General features: G+C 37.5%; 1 protein-coding gene across 4 annotated transcripts in view; it reads right to left on the minus strand.

The window, feature by feature from the left end:
- The window catches only part of FAM120C (family with sequence similarity 120 member C), a 178,224-nt gene that overhangs the window by 62,923 nt on the left and 90,207 nt on the right, over positions 1-25,094 (minus strand). For all 4 annotated transcript variants that reach the window (XM_059911855.1, XM_059911856.1, XM_059911854.1 and 1 more), the window contains one exon: positions 8,735-8,984. In XM_059911855.1, coding sequence (XP_059767838.1) covers positions 8,735-8,984 — 250 coding nt within the window. The remainder of the gene's footprint in view (positions 1-8,734; positions 8,985-25,094) is intronic.

Here is a 25,094-nt window from a genome sequence, read left to right on the forward strand (position 1 = left end):
TTGTTTCTGTTTTTGTTTGATTTTGTTTTTATCATTTCTCTGGGATTTTATTTGTCTTTTTTTTCTTCCTTAAGATATTTTCTACTTTTTAAAAAAATATTTCTATATCTACATTGTTTTTCTGTTCAGTTTCTTTCCCCTTCCCCTTTTCCTTTTTTTTAATCATCTTTGTCAGTTTGTATTGTTTTTTTTTGCTTCATTCTTCAGTTAGCAGTCTGCTTTAGGTTTTGTTTTTTGGTTATGTGTTTTTTCTCAGTTTTCTTTTTAATTGTTTGATTTCGTTCTTGGATTGTTTCGTTTGCCTGGTTGTTCTCTTGCTTTATGATTTATTTGGGTCCGTTTTTGTTTCTTCTGTGTGTGTGCGTGTTTCCTTGTTTCTGTTTGATTTTACTTTTTACCATTTGTCTGGGGTTTTCTTAGTCTTTTTTTTTTAATCCCCTTTATTGCTGGGACGAGTGACTTGTGAGGTCTTGGTCCCTCGACCAGAAGTTGGGCCTGAGGATCTGGGGTGGGAGCACCGAGTCCAGGGTGCTGGACCACTAGAGAATTCCCAGCCCCAGGGAACATTAATCACCAAGAGGTCCCACGGAGGCCTCTATCTAAATCCAAGACCCGACTCCACCCAGCTGTCAGAAGATCCCAGTGCTGGACACCTCACAAAAAACAACAAACAAGACAGGAACACAAACCCACCCAGCAGCACACAGACTACCTAAAGTCACACTAAGCTCACAGACACCCCAAAACACACCACCTGAAATGGCTCTGCTCATCAGAGGGAAAAGACTCAGCTCCACACCCTCAGGACGCAGGCACGAATCCCTCCCATCAGGAAGCCTATGCAAGCCACTGGACCAACCTCACCACTGGGGGCAGAGGACAGAAACAAAAGGAACTACAACCCTGCAGCCTGGGGAAAGGAGACCTCAAGTACTGTAAATTAGACAAAATGAGAAGACAGAGAAAATATGCAGCAGATGAAGGAGCAAGGTAAAAACCCACCAGACCAAACAAATGAAGAGGAAATAGGCAGGCTACCTGAAAAAGAATTCAGAGTAATGAGAGAAAAGATGATACAAAATCTTGGAAATACAATGGAGAAAATATAAGAAATGTTTAACAAAGACCTAGAAGAACTAAAGAGCAAACAAACAATGATAAACAACACAATAACTGAAATTAAAAATACTCTAGAAGGAATCAATAGCAGAATAACTGAGGCAGAAGAATGGAAAGTGAGCTGGAAGACAGAATGGTGGAAAAAACTGCTGCAGAGTAGAATAAAGAAAAAAGAATGAAAAGAATTGAGGACAGCCTCAGAGACCTCTGGGACAACATTAAGCACACTAACATTCGAATTATAGGTGTCCCAGAAGAAGAAGAAAAAAAGAAAGGGTCTGAAAAAATATTTGAATAGATTAGAGTCGAAAACTTCCCCAACATGGGAAACGAAATAAGACAATCAAGTCCAGGAAGCGCAGAGAGTCCCATACAGGAGAAACAGGCCGAGACACGTATTAATCAAACTAACAAAAATTAAACACAAAGAAAAAATATTAAAAGCAGCAAGGGAAAAGCAACAAATAACATACAAGGGAATCCCCATAAGGTTAACAGCTGATCTTTCAGCAGAAACTCTGCAAGCCAGAAGGGAGTGGAAGGACAAATTTAAAGTGATGAAAGGGAAAAACCTACAACCAAGATTACTCTAACCAGCAAGGATGTAATTCAGATTCAATGGAGACATTAAAACCTTTACAGACAAGCAAAAGCTAAGAGAATTCAGCACCACCAAACCAGCTTTACAAGAAATGCTAAAGGAACTTCTCTAGGCAGGAAACACAAGAGAAGGAAAAGACCTACAAAAACAAAAACAAACTAATTAAGAAAATGGTAATAGGAACATACACATCAATAATTACCTTAAATGTAAATGGATTAAATGCTGCAACCAAAAGACATAGACTGGCTGAATGGATACAAAACAAGACCCTACATATGCTGTTTACAAGAGACCCACTTCAGACTTAGGGATATATACAGACTGAAAGTGAGGGGATGGAAAAAGATATTCCATGCAACTGGAAATCAAAAGAAAGATGGAGTATCAACACTCATATCAGACAAAATAGACTTTAAAATAAAGAATGTTACAAGGGACAAGAAAGGACATTACGTAATGATCAAAAGATCAATCCAAGAAGAAGCTATAACAATTGTAAATATCTATTCACCCAACATAGGAGCACCTCAATACATAAGGCAAATGCTAACAGCCATAAAAGGGGAAATCAACAGCAACACAATAATAGTAGGCGACTTTAACACCCCTCTTACACCAATGGACAGATGATCCAAACAGAAAATAAATAAGGAAACACAAGCTTTAAATGACACATTAGATCAGATGGACTTAATTGATATTTATAGGACATTCCATCCAAAAACAACACAATACACTTTCTTCTCATGTGCACACAGAACATTCTCCAGGATAGATCACATCTTGGGTCACTAATCAAGCCACAGTAAATTTAAGAAACTGAAATTGTATCAAGCATCTTTTCCGACCACAATGCTATGAGACTAGATATCAATTTCAGGAAAAAAACTGTAAAAAATACAAACACATGGAGTCTAAAGAAGATGCTACTAAACAACCAAGAGATCACTCAAGAAATCAAAGAGGAAATCAAAAAATACCTAGAAACAAATGACAATGAAAACACAATGACCCAAAATCCATGGGATGCAGCAAAAGCAGTTCTAAGAGGGAAGTTTATAGCAATACAATCCTACCTGAAAAAACAAGAAACATCTCAAATAAACAACCTAACCTTAAACCTAAAGCAATTAGAGAAAGACGAACAACAGCAAAAAAAGAAACAAACAAAAAACCCCAAAGTTAGCAGAAGAAATCATAAAGATCAGATCAGAAATAAATGAAAAAGAAAGTAAGGAAACAATAGCAAACATCAATAAAACTAAAAGTTGGTTCTTTCAGAAGATAAATAAAATTGATAAACCAATAGCCAGACTCATCAGGAAAAAAAGGGAGAAGACTCAAATCAACAGAATTAGAAATGAAAATGGAGAAGTAACAACTGACACCACAGAAATACAAAGGATCATGAGAGACTACTACAAGGAATTAAATGCCAATAAAATGGACAACCTGGAAGAAATGGACAAATTCTTAGAAAAGTACAACCTTCCAAGATTGAACTGGAAAGAAATAGAAAATATAAACAGACCAATCACAAGAACTGAAATTGAAAGTGTGATTAAAAGTCTTCCAGCAAGCAGCTACATAGCACAGGGAGATCAGCTAGGTGCTTTGTGACCACCTAGACGGGTGGGATAGGGAGGGTGGGAAGGAGACGCAAGAGGGAGGAGATATGGGGATATATGTATATGTATAGCTGATTCATTTTGTTATAAATCAGAAACTAACACACCATTGTGGAACAATTATACTCCAATAAAGATGTTACAAAAAAAAGTAAATCCCCATAAAAGTTTAGTAAGACATTAAAAAAAAAAAGTCTTCCAACAAACAAAAGCCCAGGGCCAGATCGTTTCACAGGCAAATTCTACCAAACATTTAGAGAAGAGCTAACACCTATCGTTCTCAAACTCTTTCAAAATATAGCAGAGGGAGGAACACTCCCAAACTCATTCTACGAGGGCACCATCACACTGATACCAAAACCAGACAAAGATGTCACAAAGAAAGAAAACTACAGGTCAATATCACTGATGAACATATATGCAAAAATCGTCAACAAACTACTAGCAAACAGAATCTAATAGCACATTAAAAGGATCACACACCATGATCAAGTGGTGATTATCCTAGGAATGCAAGGATTCCTCAATATATGCAAATCAATTAATGTGATACACCATATTAACAAATTGAAGGAGAAAAACCATATGATCATCTCAATAGATGCAGAAAAAACTTTTGAAAAAATTCAACATCCATTTATGACAAAAACTCCAGAAAGTGGGCATAGAGGTAACCTGCCTCAACATAATAAAAGCAATATATGACAAACCCACAGCCAACATCATTCTCAATGGTGAAAAACTGAAAGCATTTCCTCTGAGATCAGGAAAAAGACAAGGGTGTCCACTCTTGCCACTATTATTCAACATAGTTTTGGAAGCCATGGCAATCAGAGAAGAAAAACAACTAAAAGGAATCCAAATTGGAAAATAAGAAATAAAACTGTCACTGTTTGCAGATGACATGATACTATACACAGCAAATCGTAAAGATGCCACCAGGAAAATACTAGAGGTAATCAATGAATTTGTTAAAGTAGCAGAATACAAAATTAATGCACAAAAAGACCCCAAATAGCCAAAGCAATCTTGAGAAAGAAAAATGGAGCTAGAGGAATCAGGCTCCCTGACTTTAGACTATACTACAAAGCTACTGTAATCAAGACAGTATGGTACTGGCACAGAAATACAAATATAGATCAGTGGAATAGGATAGAAAGCCCACAGATAAACCCACTCACATATGGTCACCTTATCTTTGACAAAGGAGGCAAGAATATACAATGGGGAAAAGACAGCCTCTTCAATAAGTGGTGCTGGGAAAACTGGACAGTAACATGTAAAAGAATGATATTCGAACACTTCCTAGAAAGAATATGAATATGAAAAAAAAGAACACTCCCTAATACCATACACAAAAACAAACTCAAAATGGATTGAAGACCTAAATGTAAGGCCAGACACTATAAAACTCTTAGAGGAAAACATAGGCAGGACAACTATGACATAAATCAAAGCAAGATCCTTTTTGACCCACCTCCTAGAGCAATGGAAATAAAATTAAAAATAAACAAGTGGGACCTAGTGAAACTTAAAAGCTTTTGCACAGCAAAGGAAACCATAAACAAGATGGAAAGACAACCCTCAGAGTGGGATAAAATATCTGCAAACAAAGCAACTGACAAAGGATTAATCTCCAAAATATACAAGCAGCTCATGCAGCTCAATATCAAAAAAAAAAAAAGAAACAAAGAAAAACCAAATCCAAAAATGGGCAGAAGACCTAAATAGACATTTCTCCAAAGAAGACATACAGATTGCCAACAAACACATGAGAACATGTTCAACATCACTAATCATTAGAGAAATGCAAATCAAAACCACAATGAGGTATCACCTCACACTAGTCACAATGGCCATCATCAAAAAATCTAGAAACAATAAATGCTGGAGAGGGTGTGGAGAAAAGGGAACTCTCCTGCACTGTTGGTTGGGAATGTAAATTGATACAGCCACTATGGAGAACAGATGGAGGTTCCTTAAAAAACTAAAAATAGAGCTACCATATGACCCAGCAATCCCACTACTGGGCATATACTCTGAGAAAACCATAATTCAAAAAGAGTCAAATATCGTATATTAACATATGTATGTGGAACCTAGAAAAATGGTACAGATGAACCGGTTTGCAGGGCAGAGGTTGAGACACAGATGTAGAGAACAAACGTATGGACACCAACGGGGGAAAGCCACGGTGGGGGGGTGGGGATGGTGCTGTGATAAAAAAAAAAAAAGAGTCATGTACCGTATCCCAATGTCCATTGCAGCACTATTTACAATAGCCATGACATGGAAGCAACCTAAGTGTCCATCGACAGATGAATGGATAAAGAAGATGTGGCACATATATACAATGGAATATTACTCAGCCAGAGAAAGGAACGAAACTGAGTTATTTGTAGTGAGTTGGATGGACCTAGAGTCTGTCATACAGAGTGAAGTAAGTCAGAAAGATAAAAACAAATACCGTATGCTAATCCATATATATGGAAAGTAAAAAGTGGTACTGATGAACCTAGTGGCAGGGCAGGAATAAAGATGCAGACGTAGAGAACGGACTTGAGGACACAGCGGGGGAAGGGGAAGCTGGGATGAAGTTAGAGAGTAGCATTGACATATATACACTACCAAATGTAAAATGGATGGCTAGTGGGAAGCTGCTGTATAGCACAGGGAGTTCAGCTCCATGTTTTGTGACGACCTAGAGGGTTGAGATAGGGAAGGTGGGAGGGAGACCCAAGAGGGAGGGCATATGGGGATATATGTATACGTATAGCTGATTCACTTTGTTGTACAGCAGAAACTAACATAACATTGTAAAGCAATTATACTCCAATAAAGATATTAAAAAATAAAAGATTTATGTGATTCAGGAATAGTTAGTACAAGTATGCAACAAGAAAAGCAGAGTGGAGATTTACCTGACCTGATATTAAGGCAAATTACAAACCCTTAATAATTGAAAGAATGTGATACTGGCAAGGGAGCAAGTAGGCAATGGAACAAAATAGAATCCAGGAATGGACCCAAGTATATAAAGGAACTTGGTACCTAGTAATGGTGGTAACACAAATCGATAGGGAGAGAACAGGTCATTTAATAAGTGGAGTTGGGAAAACTGGCTTATTATGTAGAGAAAATAAAATTAGATCCTTTTATACAGCATATACAGAATAAATACCCACTATATTAAAGACCTTACACGGAAGGCAACATTATAAAACTATAATGTAAACAGTTACATTATAGTTACAGAAAAAGTAGACACATCTTTATGACCCAGGGGTAGGGAAGAATTTATTAAGTAAGATCCCCAAAGCACACACCATAAATGTACAGATTGATGGATTTGACAAAATCAACTTAAATACTTATTGGTTAGGGGTAAAGTGTACTGATATCTGCATATTACTTGGAAATGCATCAAAAAGGATGGATAAATGGATGGCTAGAGATGGAGAGAGGGATAGTTATATGGTTATATGGTATAAAGCTGTTAATTATAGAATCTAAGTGGTGGTCATATGAGTGTTTATATGGTTATATGGTATAAAGCTGTTAATTACAGAATCTAAGTGGTGGTCATATGAGTGTTTGCCATCCTATCCTTCCAACTTTTCTGTATTTTTTTTTTTTTTTTGGCCACACTACATGGTGTGGCATGCGGGATCTTAGTTCCCTGACCAGGGGTGGAATTCACGCCCCCTGCAGTGGAAGTGTGGAGTCTTAACCACTGGACCGCCAGGGAAGTCCCACTTTTCTGTATGTATGAAATCATAATAATGAAAGGTCAGTGAGAATGAAATACTTTTGTTCTAAAAAGGGTATTGTACATAAATTTCTAAAAACTTGTGGCTGACTGGAAAAGATATTTGACACATACACACACAGATATAGAAAAGATATTTGCTTTATTTGTATGTCTATTTTTTTAGGGTATATTATGTATTTAAGGTTTAACATACAGTCTTGCTAAATTGTCATTTATATACAGATTGCTAAATTGCCCTAAAGAAAGTTGAACCAAATTTACATTTGCATAAAGATAGCCAGTTGCCGTCACCATTGTCACTTCTTGGGTATTGTTCTTTTTTTTTGCTTTTTTTAATTGGTGTATAGTTGCTTTACAATGTTGTGTTAGTTTCTGCTGTACAGCGAAGTGAATCAGCTGTATGTATACATATATCCCCTATTTTTTGGATTTCCTTCCCATTTAGGTCACCACAGAGCACTGAGTAGAGTTCCTTGTGGTATACAGCAGGTTCTCATTAGTTATCTATTTTATACATAGTAGTGTATATGTGTCAATCCCAACCTCACAAGAAACTTCTGTAATCAGCAAGAAAAAAGACAAGTAACCTAAAAGAAAATTTGCAAGATAAATAAATAGGCACTTCAGAGAATGTGAAAACAAATAGTTAATATATATAAAAAAGAAGATCAACCTCATCTGTAGTCAAATAAATGCAAATTAAAATAAAAGATACTACTTGAAACCCACTGGATTAGCAAAAATTAAGAAGTTATAAGATGTCAGCCCTGGCAATAATATGAAGAAATAGAAACCCTTATGCATTCTTCATAGGACTATAAATTTAGAACAAATAAAATCTAGAGCAGTTTGGCCATATTTGGTGAAAAATCTATATGCATATTTACAGGATCCAGGACTTCAACTCCTGAATACATACTTCAAATAAACTGACACAGGAACACAAAGATACAGAGACATCTATGAAGATATTCCCTGTAGCACTGTTTGCAATACCCCAGAACTGGAAATAACTATCAAACAACAAATAAAGTACTATGATATAAGTAATTGTTGGAATATAATTCAGCAGTCATCAGGAACGAAACATATACGAATACAGAAAGATCTACAAAATAACAGAGTGAAAAAGTAAGAAATAGAATGATATGTACAACACAGTATCTTTCATAAAAAAAGGAAAAAATCTACACACATAAACATCACTATAGATTGTGCATGGATATATATATATATATATATATATATATATATATATATATATATATATAAATATAAATATATGGAAGATGGCTTGGAGGGACACACATCAAATACCCAAGAGTGGATAACTATGGGTAGAGAGAAGGGGACTGAATCAGGAAGAAAGGCTGAAGGGGACAAAAACCAAATATAAAACCAAAAATAAAAGAGTGTTTATGCATGGGCTGATGATGACAGAAGATCATAAACTGAGGAGACTATCACAGCAATTGATTTCCAATGTTTCTGAAGTCTAAAGTAAACATAAAACCTCCCCACCTCAAAATACCATAAAAACCATGTGCTTAAAGGAAATGTCAAAAAAGTAAAATAGAAATGAACTGACCACTTCCCGGTCACATGGCTTACCGGAGTACACAGCACATGAGCAGCAGATGGGTGGGGACGTTAGCCGGATTGAGCATACTGGGTGTGTCTGACTTCATACAGGCCAGGAAGGCACGCATCCTTCTGTTCTTGTCCTCAACTGCTTTGCCTAGCCAGAGCTTCTTGAGGTTTGGGCAAGTCCATTCCCGAAATGTCAGTGCAGACACCAGCTCAGGGGTTTGAGGTGACTTCCCTTTATAGGCAGACCACTCTTTAAGGATCACTGAAGGAACTAGAAAACAGAAATTGAGGAAAAACTGGCTATAGAGACTCTGAGCATTTCTGCAGCTGGTCACAATTGACAGAAACCATCACACTTGAACATCTTTGTATTTTCTGTCACTATAATTTTTATTCTTAGCAGTAGTAACAGCAGGAGTAGTAAGCATTTGTTAGATGCTTGGTATGTATTAAGTATTTTACATATAAATGTAAATCTTACTTACTCTTCAGAACAAACCTGAGAGAGAAGCATTATGACTATATTATCACAAAACACAGTGCTCATTTTGCAGGTGAAAAAAGGAATCAAAGTTCAATGGTCACACAGCTCTACAGTCACACAGCAGTCTCCCACTTATTTGCAGGGAATAAGTTCCAAGACCCCCAGTGGATGCCCAAAACCATGGACAGTACCGAATCCTGCATATACTATGTTTTTTCCTATACCTACGTACCTATGATAAAGATATGTAAGAGATTAACAACAATAACTAATAATAAAATAGAACAGTTATAACAATATACTGTAATAAAAGTTATGTGAAAGTGGTCTCTCTCTCTCAAAATATCTTATTGTACAAATTTAATGCCATTTCCATCTTAACTAAGCACTTATCGTGTACTGTGTCCATAACTTTTGCAGTTCGAGATGCGACAGCAAAACTAGCACAAATTTCTTTTTCCTTCTTCACAATTTCACAGACAGAAGACTCGTTCTTACCATAGATCTTTTTGTTCTTACTATAGATCTTAGCAACGTCAGCATATGATTCTTTTTCTTCCCTTATTAAGCTGAGAACTTTCACCTTTTCACTTAAAGGAAGCACTTTACAGCTTCCTTTTGGCATATTTGAATTGCCAGCATCACTACTCTTGCACTTCAGGGCCATTATTAAGTAAAATAAGGGTTAATTGAACACAAGCACTGAGATACTGGGACAGTTGATTTGATAACCCAGACAGCTACTAAGTGACTAACAGGCAGCATACGCTGAACAGAGGAATGTTTCACGTCCTGGGTGGGAGGGAGCAGGACTATGCGAGATTTCATCACACTACTCAAAACAGTGTGCAATTTAAAATTTATGAATTGGCTGCATGCCCACCCTGCCCCTATTATAGTCCGAGATAAAGAATGCAAGACTAAAATGGAAGTCTCCTCTATACCCTGACGTCCCTTTTGCAGTATGCCGGTGGTCACAAAGACCAAGCCTGGTACAAGCAGGTGGAGACTGTGCCCAGGACTGGAGGTGAGCATTCTAAGATCAGTAAGTGTTCCAAGTTGCCGGAGACTCCAGTTCCTGTCTTGTTGCTCCACCATCCCTCGGGCATGGCCCTCATCTGAATGAATATTTGACCACATGGATGGGTGGATAGTCCAGCCAGGAGGACTGAGATACTTTTCCATTATAGGTTATTACAATATATTGAATATAGTTCCATGTGCTATACAGCGACATAGAAAGAGAAGAAGGAAAATTAGACGTCAGGAAAGGTCCCGAATGTAAGACAGCAAACAGACACAGTGAAATCTAAACCAGGGTCAGTGACTTTCTTTCCAAGTTGGGTCGTAAATGGAGGGCCCTAAACGCTGCCTGCCCCCTGGCAGAAACATCACAGAGGTCTCAGAAGTGGCTTTGAGGCTTTTCAGAGGCTTGGAGATGATCCTTTGGAGCCCAGGGGGCACCTACAAGATGGCAGAGGCGTAAGACGTGGAGATCACCTTCCTCCCCACAAATACATCACAACTACATCTATATGTGGAACAACTCATACAGAACAGCTACTGAACACTGGCAGAAGACCTCAGACTTCCCAAAAGACACCTCAGGTGACTTACACACAGAGGAGGGGCCAAATCCAAAGCTGAACCCAAGGAGCTGTGTGAACAAAGAAGAGAAAGGGAAATTTCTCCCAGCAGCCTCAGGAGCAGTGGATTAAATCTCCACAATCAGCTTGATGTACCCTGCATCTGTGGAATACCTGAATAGACAGCAAATCATCCCAAAACTGAGGCATTAGACTTTGGGAGCAACTGTAGACTTGAGATTTCCTTGCTGCATGTAATTTGCTTCTGGATCTATATTTATCTTAATTTAGTATTTAGAGTTTATTATCATTGGTATATTTGTTTATTGATTTGTTTGTGCGCTTCCTTTTTTATTTTTTATGTATACATATAGATAGATAGATTTATTTATTTTACTTTTTCTCTTTTTGTGAGTGTGTATGTTGCTTTATGTGATTTTGTCTGTATAGCTTTGCTTTTGCCACTTGTCCTAGCGTTCTGACTGTCCGTTTTTTGGGGGTTTTTTGTTTTTTACTATAGTTTCTAGCACTTGTTAGCATTGGAGGATTTGTTTTTGGATTTGGTTGCTCTCTTCTTTCTTTCTTTCTTTTTTTATTACATTTTTATTTTTAATAATTTTTTCTATTTTAATAACATTATTTTATTTATTTATTTTTCGTTCTTTCTTGCTTTCTTTTTTCTCCCTTTTCTTCTGAGCCATGTGGCTGACAGGGTCTTGGTGCTCTGCCCAGGTGTCAGGCCTGAGCCTCTGAGGTGGGAGAGCCGAGTGCAGGACATTGGTTCACCAGAGACCTCCAAGCCCCATGTAATATCAAACAGTGAAAGATCTGCCAGAGATCTCCATCTCAATGGTAAGACCCAGCTCCACTCAACGACCAGTAAGCTACAGTACTGGACACCCCATGCCAAACAACTAGCAAGACAGGAACACAAACCCACCCATTAGCACAGAGGCCACCTAAAATGATATTAAGTTCACAGACACCCCAAAACACACCACTGGACGTGCTCTTGCCCACCAGAAAGACAAGATCCAGCTTCAGCCACCATAACACAGGCACCAGTCCCCTTCACCAGGAAGCCTACACAACCCACTGAACCAACCTTAGCCACTGGGGGCAGACACCAAAAACAACGGGAACTACGAACCTGCAGCCTGCAAAAAGGAGACCCGAAACACAGTAAGTTAAGCAAAATGAGAAGACAGAGAAACACACAGCAGATGAAGGAGCAAGGTAAAAACCCACCAGACCAAACAAATGAAGAGGAAATAGGCAGTTTACCTGAAAAAGAATTCAGAGTAATGATGGTAAAGATGATCCAAAATCTTGGAAATAGAATGGAGAAAATAGAAGAAAGGTTTAACAAGGACCTAGGAGAACTAAAGAGCAAACAAACAATGATGAACACCACAATAAATGAAATTAAAAATTCTCTAGAAGGAATCAATACCAGAATAACTGAGGCAGAGGAAAGGATAAGTGACCTGGAAGATTAAATAGTGGAAAAAATTACCGCAGAGCAGAATTAAAAAAAAAGAATGAAAAGAATTGAGGACAGTCTCAGAGACTTCTGGGACAACATTAAACACACCAACATTCGAATTATAGGGGTCCCAGAAGAAGAGACAAAGGGACTGAGAAAATATTTGAAGAGATTATAGTTGAAAACTTCCCTAATATGGGAAAAGAAATAGTCAATCAAGTCCAGGAAGTGCAGAGAGTCCCAAACAGGATAAATCCAAAGAGAAACATGCCAAGACACATATTAATCAAACTATCAAAAATTAAATATAAAGAAAAAATATTAAAAGCAGCATGGGAAAAACAACAAATAACATACAAGGGAATCCCCATAAGGTTAACAGCTGATCTTTCAGCAGACACTCTGCAAGACAGAAGGGAGTGGTGGCAGGACATATTTAAAGTGATGAAAGGGAAAAATCTACAACCAAGATTACTCTAACCAGCAAGGATCTCGTTCGGATTCGATAGAGAAATTAAAACGTTTATAGATAAGTAAAAGCTAAGAGAATTCAGCACCACCAAACCAGCTCTCCAACAAATGCTAAAGGAACTTCTCTAGGCAGGAAACACAATAGAAGGAAAAGAGTTACAATAACAAACCCAAAACAATTAAGAAAATGGTAATAGGAACATACATATCGATAACTATCTTAAATGTAAATGGATTAAATGCTGCAACCAAAAGACATAGACTGGCTGGATGGATACGAAAACAAGACCCGTATTTATGCTGTCTACAAGAGACCCACTTCAGACCTAGGGACATATACAGACTGAAAGTGAGGGGATGGAAGAAGATCTTCCATGCAAATGGAAATCAAAAGAAAGCTAGAGTAGCAATTCTCATATCAGAAAAAATAGATTTTAAAATAAAGACTATTACAAGAGACAAAGAAGGACACTACATAATAATCAAGGGATCAATCCAAGAAGAAGATATAACAATTGTAAATATTTATTCACCCAACATAGGAGCACCTCAAAACATAAGGCAAATGCTAACAGCCATAAAAGGGAAATTGACAGGAACACAATCATAGTAGAGGACTTTATCACCCCACTTTCACCAATGGACAGATCATCCAAAATGAAAATAAATAAGGAAACACAAGCTTTAAATGATACATTAAACAAGATGGACTTAATTGATATTTATAGGACATTCCACCCCAAAACAACAGAATACACATTCTTCTCAAGTGCTCATGGAACATTCTCCAGGATAGATCATACCTTGGGTCACAAATCAAGCTTTGGTAAATTTAAGAATATTGAAATCATATCAAGTATCTTTTCTGACCACAACGCTATGAGACTAGATATGAATTACAGGAAAAAATCTGTAAAATATACAAACACATGGAGGCTAAACTATACACTACTAAATAACCAAGAGATCACTGAAGAAATCAAAGAGGAAATCAAAAACTATGCAGAAACAAATGACAATGAAAACACAATGACCCAAAACCCATGGGATGCAGCAAAAGCAGTTCTAAGAGGGAAGTTTATAGCAATACAATCCTACCTCAAGAAACAAGGAACATCTCAAATAAACAACCTAACCTTGCACCTAAAGCAATTAGAGAAAGAACAAAAAAAGCCCAAAAGGTAGCAGAAGCAAAGAAATCATAAAGATCAGATAAGAAATAAATGAAAAACAAATGCAGGAAATGATAGCAAAGATCAATAAAACTAAAAGCTGGTTCTTTGAGAAGATATACAAACTTGATAAACCGTTAGCCAGACTCAACAAGAAAAAAGGGGAGAGGACTCAAATCAATAGAATTAGAAAGGAAAAAGGAGAAGTAACAACTGACACTGCAGAAATACAAAGGATCAAGAGAGGTTACTACAAGCAACTATATGCCAATAAAATGGACAACCTGGAAGAAATGGACAAATTATTAGAAACACACAACCTTCCGAGACTGAACTAGGAAGAAATAGAAAATATAAACACACCAAACACAAGCACTGAAATTGAAACTGTGATTAAAAATCTTCCAAGAAACAAAAGCCCAGGACCAGATGGCTTCACAGGCGAATTCTATCAAACATTTAGAGAAGAGCTAACACCTATCTTTCTCAGACGCTTCCAAAATATAGCAGAGGGAGGAACACTCCCAAACTCATTCTACAAGGCCACCATCAACCTGATATGAAAAAAAGACAAAGATGTCACAAAGAAACAAAACTATAGGCCAATATCACTGATGAACATAGATGCAAAAATCCTCAACAAATATTAGCAAACAGAGTCCAACAGCACAATAAAAGGATCATGCACCATGATCAAGTGGGGTTTACCCCAGGAATGCAAGGATTCTTCAATATATGCAAATGAATCAATGTGATAAACCATATTAACAAACTGAGGGAGAAAAAGCATATGATAATGTCAGTAGATGCAGAAAAAGCTTTTGACAGAATTCAACACCCATTTATGATAAAAACCCTCCAGAGAGTAGGCACAGAGGGAAATTAGCTCAACATAATAAGGGTCATGTATGACAAACCCACAGCCAACATCATTCTCAATGGCAAAAAACTGAAACCATTTCCTATATTATCAGGAACAAGACAAGGTGGCCCACTCTCACCACTGTTATTCAACATAGTTTTGGAAGTTTTAGCCACAGTCATCAGAGAAGAAAAAGAAATAAAAGGAATCCAAATCGGAAAAGAAGAAGTAAAATTGCCACTGTTTGCAGATGACATGATACTATACATAGAGAATCCTAAAGATGCTACCAGAAAACTACTAGAGCTAATCAATGAATTTCGTAAAGTAGCAGGATACAAAATTGATGCACAGAAATCTCTTGCATTCCTAAACACTAATGATGAAAAATCTGAAAGTGAAATTAAGAAAACACTTCCCTTTACCACTGCAACAAAAAGAGTAAAATATCTAGGAATAAACCTACCTAAGGCGACAAAAGACCTGTATGCAGAAAATTATAAGACACTGATGAGAGGAAGGAAACAAGATGGCGGAGTAGAAGGACATGCTCTCACTCCCTCTTGCGAGAATACCAGAATCACAACTAGCTGCTGGACAATCATCGACAGGAAGACACTGGAACTCACCAAAAATGATACCCCACATCCAAAGACAAAGGAGAAGCCACGATGAGACGGCAGGAGGGGCGCAATTAGAGTAAAATCAAATCCCATAACTGCTGGATGGGTGACTCACAGACTGGCGAGCACTTATACCACAGAAGTCCACCCACGGGAGTGAATGTTCTGAGCACCACGTCAGGCTTCCCAACCTCGGGGTCTGGCAACGGGAGGAGGAGTTCATAGAGAATCAGACTTTGAAGCCTGGTGGGAATTGATTGCAGGACTTCGACACGACTGGGGGAAACAGAGACCCCACTCTTGGAGGGCGCACACAAAATAGTGTGCGCATCGGGACCCAGAGGAAGGAGGAGTGACCCCGGGGGAGACTGAACCAGACCTACCTGCTAGTGTTGGAAGGTCTCCTGCAGAGGTGGGGGGTGGCTCTGTTTCACCGTGGGGACAAGGACACTGGCAGCAGAAGTTCTGGGAAGTACTCCTTGGTGTGAGCCCTACCACAGTCTCTCATTAGCCCCAACAAAGAGCCCAGGTAGGCTCCAGTGTTGGGTTGCCTCAGGCAAAACAACCAACAGGGAGGGAACACAGCCCCACCCATCAACAGTTAAGTGGATTAAAGTTTTACTGAGCTCTGACCACCACAGCAACAGTCAGCTCTACCCACCACCAGAGCCTCCCATCAAGACTCTTAGATAGCCTCAACCACCAGAGAGCAGACAGCAGAAGCAAGAAAAACTATAACCCTGCAGCCTGTGCAACAAAAACCACATTCACAGAAAGATAGACAAGATGAAAAGGCAGAGGGCTATACACCAGATGAAGGAACAAGATAAAACCCCAGAAAAACAACTAAATGAAGTGGAGATAGGCAACCTTCCAGAAAAAGAATTCAGAATAATGATAGTGAAGATGATCCAGGACCTCGGAATAAGAATGGAGGCAAAGATCGAGAAGATGCAAGAAATGATTAACAAAGACCTAGAAGAATTAAAGAACAAACAAACAGAGATGACCAATACAATAACTGAAATGAAAACTACACTAGAAGGAATCAATAGCAGAATAATTGAGGCAGAAGAACGGATAAGTGACCTGGAAGGCAGAATGGTGGAATTCACTGCAGTGGAACAGAATAAAGAAAAAAAGAATGAAAAGAAATGAAGACAGCCTAAGAGACCTATGGGACAACATTAAACGCAACAACATTCGCATTATAGGGGTCCCAGAAGGAGAAGAGACAGAGAAAGGACCCAAGAAAATATCTGAAGAGATTATAGTCAAAAACTTCCCTAACATGGGAAAGGGAATATCCACCCAAGTCCAGGAAGTGCAGAGAGACCCAGGCAGGATAAACCCAAGGAGAAACACGTCGAGACACATAGTAATCAAATTGACAAAAATTAAAGACAAAGAAAAATTAAAAGCAACAAGGGAAAAACAACAAATAACATGCAAGGGAACTCCCATAACGTTAACAGCTGATTTCTCAGCAGAAATTCTGCAAGCCAGAAGGGAGTGGCATGATATATTTAAAGTGATGAAAGGGAAGAACCTACCACCAAGATTACTCTACCCGGCAGGAATCTCATTCAGATTTGGTAGATAAATCAAAAGCTTTACAGACAAGCAAAAGCTAAGAGAATTCAGCACCACCAAACCAGCTCTACAACAAATGCTAAAGGAACTGCTCTAAGTGGGAAACACAAGAGAAGAAAAGGACCTACAAAAATAAACCCAAAACAATTAAGAAAATGGTCATAGGAACATACATATCGATAATTACCTTAAACATGACTGGATTAAATGCTCCAACCAAAAGACACAGGCTTGCTGAATGGATACAGAAATAAGACCCATATATATGCTGTCTACAAGAGACCCACTTCAGACCTGGGGACACATACAGACTGAACGTGAGGGGATGGAAAAAGATATTCCATGCAAATGGAAATCAAAAGAAAGCTGGAGAAGCTATACTCATATCAGATAAAATAGACTTTAAAATAAAGAATGTTACAAGAGACAAGGAAAGACACTACATAATGATCAAGGGATCAATCCGAGAAGAAGATATAACAATTATAAATACATATGCAACCAAAATAGGAGCACCTCAATACATAAAGCAACTGCTGACAGCTATAAAAGAGGAAATCGACAGTAACACAATAATAGTGGTGGATTTTAACACCTCACTTACACCAATGGACAGATCATCCAAAATGAAAATAAATAAGGAAACACAAGCTTTAAATGACACAGTAGACCAGATAGATTTAATTGATATTTATAGGACATTCCTTCCAAAACCAGCAGATTACACTTTCTTCTCAAGTGTGCATGGAACATTCTCCAGGATAGATCACATCATGGGCCACAAATCAAGCCTCAGTAAATTTAAGAAAATTGAAATCATATCAAGCATCTTTTCTGACCACAACGCTATGAGATTAGAAATGAATTACAGGGAAAAAAACGTAAGAAACACAAACACATGGAGGCTAAACGATACGTTACTAAATAACCAGGAGATAACTGAAGAAATCAAAGAGGAAATCAAAAAATACCTAGAGAAAAATGACAAAGAAAACACGATGATCCAAAAACTATGGCATGCAGCATAAGCAGTTCTAAGAGGGAAGTTTATAGCTATACAAGCCTACCTAAAGAAACAAGAAAAATCTCAAGTAAACAATCTAACCTTACACCTAAAGGAACTAGAGAAAGAAGAACAAACAAAACCCAAAGTTAGCAGAAGGAAAGAAGTCATAAAGATCAGAGCGGAAATAAATGAAATAGAAACAAAGAAAACAATAGCAAAGATCAATAAAACTAAAAGCTGGTTCTTTGAGAAGATAAACAAAATTGATAAGCCATTAGGCAGACTCATCGAGATATGAGGGAGAGGACTCAAATCAATAAAATCAGAAATGAAAAGGGGGAAGTTACAACAGACACCGCAGAAATACAAAGCATCCTAAGAGACTACTACAAGCAACTCTATGCCAATAAAATGGACAACCTGGAAGAAATGGAGAAATTCTTAGAAAGGTATAACCTTCCAAGACTGAACCAGGAAGAAACAGAAAATATGAAGAGACCAATCACAAGTAATGAAATTGAAACTGTGATTAAAAATATTCAAACAAACAAAAGTCCAGGACGAGATGGCTTCACAGGTGAGTTCTATCAAACATTTACAGAAGAGCTAACACCCATCCTTCTCAAACTCGTCCAAAAAATTGCAGAGGAAGGAACACTCCCAAACTCATTTTATGAGACCACCATCACCTTGATACCAAAACCAGACCAACATACTACAAAAAAAGAATATCACAGACCAATATCACTGATGAATATATATGCAAAAATCCTCAACAAAATACTAGCAAACAGAATCCAACAACACATTAAAAGGATCATACACCACGATCAAGTGGGATTTATCCCAGGGATGCAAGGATTCTTCAATATACACAAATCAATCAATGTGATACACCATATTAACAAACTGAAGAATAAAAACCATATGGTCATCACAATAGATGCAGAAAAAGCTTTTGACAAAATTCAACACCCATTTATGATAAAAACTCTCCAGAAAGTGGGCATAGAGGGAACCTGCCTCAACATAATAAAGGCTACATACGACAAACCCACAGCAAACATCATTCTCAACAGTGAAAAACTGGAAGCATTTCCCCTAAGATCAGGAACGAGACAAGGATGTCCACTCTCACCACTATTATTCAACATAGTTTTGGAAGTCCTATCCACGGCAATCAGAGAAGAAAAAGAAATAAAAGGAACACAAATTGGAAAAGAAGAAGTAAAACTGTCACTGTTTGCAGATGACATGATACTATACATAGAGAATCCTAAAAATGCCACCAGAAAACTACTAGAGCTAATCAATGAATTTGGTAAAGTTGCAGGATACAAAATTAATGCACAGAAATCTCTTGCATTCCTATACACTAATGATGAAAAATCTGAAAGAGAAATTATGGAAACACTCCCATTTACCCTTGCAACATAAAGAATAAAATACCTAGGAATAAACTTACCTAGGGAGACAAAAGACCTGTATGCAGAAAACTATAAAACACTGATGAAAGAAATTAAAGATGATACCAACAGATGGAGAGATATACCATGTTCTTGGATTGGAAGAATCAATATTGTGAAAATGACTATACTACCCAAAGAAATCTACAGATTCAATGCAATTCCTATGAAATTGCCAATGGCATTTTTTACGGAACTAGAACAAATCATCTTAAAATTTGTATGGAGACACAAAAGACCCCGAATAGCCAAAGCAGTCTTGAGGGAAAAAAATGGAGCTGGAGAAATCAGACTCCCTGACTTCAGACTATACTACAAAGCAACAGTAATCAAGACAATATGGTACTGGCACAAAAACAGAAACATAGATCAATGGAACAAGATAGAAAGCCCAGAGATAAACCCACGCACCTATGGTCAACTAATCTATGACAAAGGAGGCAAAGATATACAATGGAGAAAAGACAGTCTCTTCAGTAAGTGGTGCTGGGAAAACTGGACAGCTACATGTCAAAGAATGAAATTGGAACACTCCCTAACACTATACACAAAAATAAACTCAAAATGGATTCGAGACCTAAATGTAAGATCGGACACTATAAAACTCTTAGAGAAAAGCATAAGAAGAACACTGTTTGACATAAATCACAGCAAGACCTTTTTTGATCCACCTCCTAGAGTAATGGAAATAAAAACAAAAATAAACAAATGGGACCTAATGAAACTTCAAAGCTTTTGCACAGCAAAGGAAACCATAAACAAGTCCAAAAGACAACCCTCAGAATGGGAGAAAATATTTGCAAATGAATCAACAGACAAAGGATTAATCTCCAAAATATATAAACAGCTCATTCAGCTCAATATTAAAGAAACAAACAACCCAATCTAAAAATGGGCAGAAGACCTAAATAGACATTTCTCCAAAGAAGACATACAGATGGCCAAGAAGCACATGAAAAGATGCTCATCATCACTAATTATTAGAGAAATGCAAATCAAAACTACAATGAGGTATCACCTCACACCAGTTAGAATGGGCATCATCAGAAAATCTACAAACAACAAATGCTGGAGAGGGTGTGGAGAAAAGGGAACCCTCTTGCACTGTTGGTGGGAATGTAAATTGATACAGCCACTATGGAGAACAGTATGGAGGTTCCTTAAAAAACTAAAAATAGATTTACCATATGATCTAGCAATCCCACTACTGGGTGTATACCCAGAGAAAACCATAATTCAAAAAGACACATGCACCCCAATGTTCATTGCAGCACTATTTACAATAGCCAGGTCATGGAAGCAACCTAAATGCCCATCGACAGACGAATGGATAAAGAAGTAGTGGTACATATATACAATGGAATATTACTCAGCCATAAAAAGGAACGAAATTGAGTTATTTGTTGACACGTGGATGGATCTAGAGACTGTCATACAGAGTGAAGTAAGTCAGAAAGAGAAAAACAAATATCGTATATTAACGCATGTATGTGGAACCTAGAAAAATGGTACAGATGAGCCGGTTTGCAGGGCAGAAGTTGAGACACAGATGTAGAGAACAGACATATGGTCACCAAGGGGGGAAAACTGCGGTGGGGTGGGGATGGTGGTGTGCTGAATTGGGCGATTGGGATTGACATGTATACACTGATGTGTATAAAATTGATGACTAATAAGTACCTGCAGTATAAAAAAACAAACAAAACAACTAATTCTAAACTTTCATTGGGTTATTTGTATGGAAATATATTAATATACATGTTTCAGACATTACATGAAATTTCTAAAAATCTTATATGTTCTGGTATAATGTTATAAGTCATAATTCTAGTTATTACTTTAAAATGTATATCTCAGAAATAAAAAAAAAACAAAAAAGGACACTGATGAATGAAATTAAAGATGATACAAATAGATGGAGAGATATACCATGTTCTTGGATTGGAAGAATCAACATTGTGAAAATGACTCTACTACCCAAAGCAATCTACAGATTCAATGCAATCCCTATCAAATTACCACTGCCATTTTTCACAGAACTAGAACAAAAAATTTCACAATTTGTATGGAAACACAAAAGACCCCGAATAGCCAATGCAATATTGAGAAAGAAAAACGGAGCTGGAGGAATCAGGCTCCTGGACTTCAGACTATATTACAAACCTACAGTAACCAAGACAGTATGGTACTAGCACAAAAACTGAAATATCGATCAATGGAACAGGATAGAAAGCCCAGAGATAAACCCATGCACATATGGTCACCTTATCTTTGATAAAGGAGGCAAGCATGTACAGTGGAGAAAAGACAGCCTCTTCAATAAGTGGTGCTGGGATAACTGGACAGGTACATGTAAAAGTATGAAATTAGAACGCTCCCAAACACCATACACAAAAATAAACTGAAAATGGATTAGAGACCTAAATGTAAGACCAGGCAGTATAAAACTCTTTGAGGAAAACATAGGCAGAACACTCTATGACATAAATCACAGCAAGATCCTTTTTGACCTACCTCCTAGAGAAATGGAAATAATATCAAAAAAACAAATGGGACCAAATGAAACTTAAAAGCTTTTGCACAACAAAGGAAAACATAAACAAGATGAAAGATAACCCTCAGAATGGGAGAAAATATTTGCAAACAAAGCAACTGACAAAGGATTAATTACCAAAATATACAAGCAGCTCATGCAGCTCAATATCCAAAAAAACAAACAACCCAATCCAAAAATGGGCAGAAGACCTAAATAGACATTTCTCTGAGGAAGAGATACAGATTGCCAACAAACACATGAAACGATGCTCGACATGACAAATCATTAGAGAAATGCAAGTCAAAACTACAATGAGGTATCACCTCACAAAGGTCAGAATGGGCATCATAAAAAAAATCTACAAATAATAAATGCTGGAGAGGGTGTAGAGAAAAGGGAACGCTCTTGCACTGATGGGGGTATTGTAAATTGATACAGTCATTATGGAGATCAGAATGGAGGTCCCTTAAAAAACTAAAAATAGAACTACCATACGACCCTGCAATCCCACTACTGGGCATATACCCTGAGAAAACCATAATTCAGAAAGAGTCATGTACCACAATGTTTATTGCAGCTCTGTTTACAACAGCCAGGACATGGAAGCAACGTAAGTGTCCATCAACAGTTGAATGGATAAAGAAGATGTGGCACATATATACAATGGAATATTACTCAGCCATAAAAAGAAACGAAATTGAGTTATTTCTAGTGAGGTGGATGGACCTAGAGAGTTTCATACAGAGTGAAGTAAGCCAGAAAGAGAAAAACAAATACCATATGCTAACACATATGTATGGAATCTAAAAAAAAAATTAAAAGGTTCTGAAGAACCTAGGGGCAGGACAGGAATAAAGACACAGACATAGAGAATGGACTTGAGGACACGGGGAGGGGGAAGGGTAAGCTGGGATGAAGTGAGAAAGTGGTATGGACATATATACACTACCAAATGTAAAATAGATAGCTAGTGGGAAGCAGCCACACAGCAAAGAGAGATCAGCTCGGTGCTTTGTGTCCACCTAGACGGGTGGGATAGGCAGGGTGGGAGCGAGACACAAGAGGGAGGAGATATTGGGATGTATGTATATGTATAGCTGATTCACATTGTTATACAGCAGAAGCTGACAAACCATTGTAAAGCAATTATACTCCAATAAAGATGTTAAAAAAAAAACAAAAAAGAAAACTCATGAATTGTTTACTTCTGGAATTTTTCATTTAATATTTTTGAATCATGGTTGACCTTGGTTAATTGAAACCGTGAAAGAGAAACCAAGGATAAGGGACTTTGTACTGTATTTTGAAACTCAAAACACCCCAAAACACCCAGGACACCCCAAAACACCCCAGGACACCCCAAAAGACTTAAAAGAATACTACAAAATTCTCAAGAAAACAACATCTTTTAGATTTTTGAAGGTGTAACAGACAAGGAAAACATGGCTTCTGTCTATTTCTAGTGTACCTCAGGCTCCTAAGCTATGTCTTCTTTTACTTAAGTCTTCTAGTATCTACTCAGTTACCAAAGCTAGAAACCTGGAAGTCATCCCAGACTCCTTGCTGTCCTTCACCTCCTACAGCTGGTTATTTCAAAGGTCCTGCTGATTCTACTGTCTTATCATCCTTTATATCTGTCCCTTTTCTTCATCACAAGAAATACTGTTGAGGTTCAGATCTCATCATCTTTCACCTTGCAAGAGTCTCCAGACTGTTGTCTCTGCTTTCATCCTGTCCAGTCCCCCTCACACCCATACTCTACAACCACTAGAATGATCTTTTAAAAAAACCTTTTAGTTTCAAATAATTATAGATTCACAGGGAGTTGTGAAGATAGTAGACAGAAGTCCTATGTACCCTTTATCTGGTTTCCCCCAATGGTTATATCTAAAATGATTATAAGGACTTCCCTGGCAGTACAGTGGTTGAGACTCCACACTTCCACTGCAGGTGGCATGGGTTTGATCCCTGATCAGGGAACTAAGATTCTGCCACACAGTGTGGTCAAAAAACAAATAAAATAAAGTAAAATAAAATAAAATGATTATAATACAATATCAAAGCTAGGAAACTGACATTGGCACAACTATGTGTATAGTTCTGTGTCATGTGTAGATTCATGTAACTACCACCACAATCAAGATACAGAACTATTCCATCACCACAAAGTTCTCCCCTGTGCTACCCCTTTTATGGTCACACCCAATGCCCTCCAGCACCATCCTTAATCCCTGGCAACTACCAATCTGTTCTCTATCTGTACAATTTTGTCAGTTTGAGAATGTTACATAAATTGAATCAGTATCCAACCTTTTGAGATTGGCATTTTCACTCAGCATAATGCCCTTGAGAGCTATCCATGTTGATGCATATATCAATAGCTCATTCCTTTTTTGCTGAGTAATATTCCATGGTATAGATGTACAAGGACATCTAGGTTGTGTCCAGTATGGGGCTATTATGAATAAGGGTTGTATGAATATTTGTGTGTAAGTTCCTGCATGAAAATAAGTCTTCATTCTCTGGGATAAATGCCCAAAAGTGTGAGCACTACACACTTATTTTTAGTCTACTTTTAGTTTTAAGTAACTGCCAAATTATTTTCCAGAGTGGCAGTACCATGTTACATTCCCACCAGCAAATTATGAGTGATCCAGTTTTTCCACATCCAATCCAGCATGCTGTATTATCACCATTATTCATTTTAGCCATTCTGATAGGTATGTCGTGACATTTCATTGTGGTTTTAATGTGCATTTCTCTAATGGCTAATGATGTTGAACATCTTTTCATGTCTTTATATTCCATATGTATATCTTCTTCAGTGAAATGTTTGTGCATGTCTTTTGCTGATTTTCTAATTGGATTATTTTTATATTGTTCAGTTTTTTTTAAGTGAACTTCCTCTTTATTATTCTTGAGTAGAAGCTTATATGATATCTGAAATGACATTAAGGAGAATAGATAAATATAGATATAGATACATATATAGATAATTTAAGGCTCCTAAGACTTTATTGATTATTTTTAAATGAGGATTAAGTAAAAGTTCATAATTATTTTGTACAAATAAGTGTCATTAGACTAGTTAAATGG

The sequence above is a fragment of the Balaenoptera ricei genome, chromosome X (genome assembly GCF_028023285.1).
Source record: "Balaenoptera ricei isolate mBalRic1 chromosome X, mBalRic1.hap2, whole genome shotgun sequence".
Classification (NCBI taxonomy): Eukaryota; Metazoa; Chordata; class Mammalia; order Artiodactyla; family Balaenopteridae; genus Balaenoptera; species Balaenoptera ricei.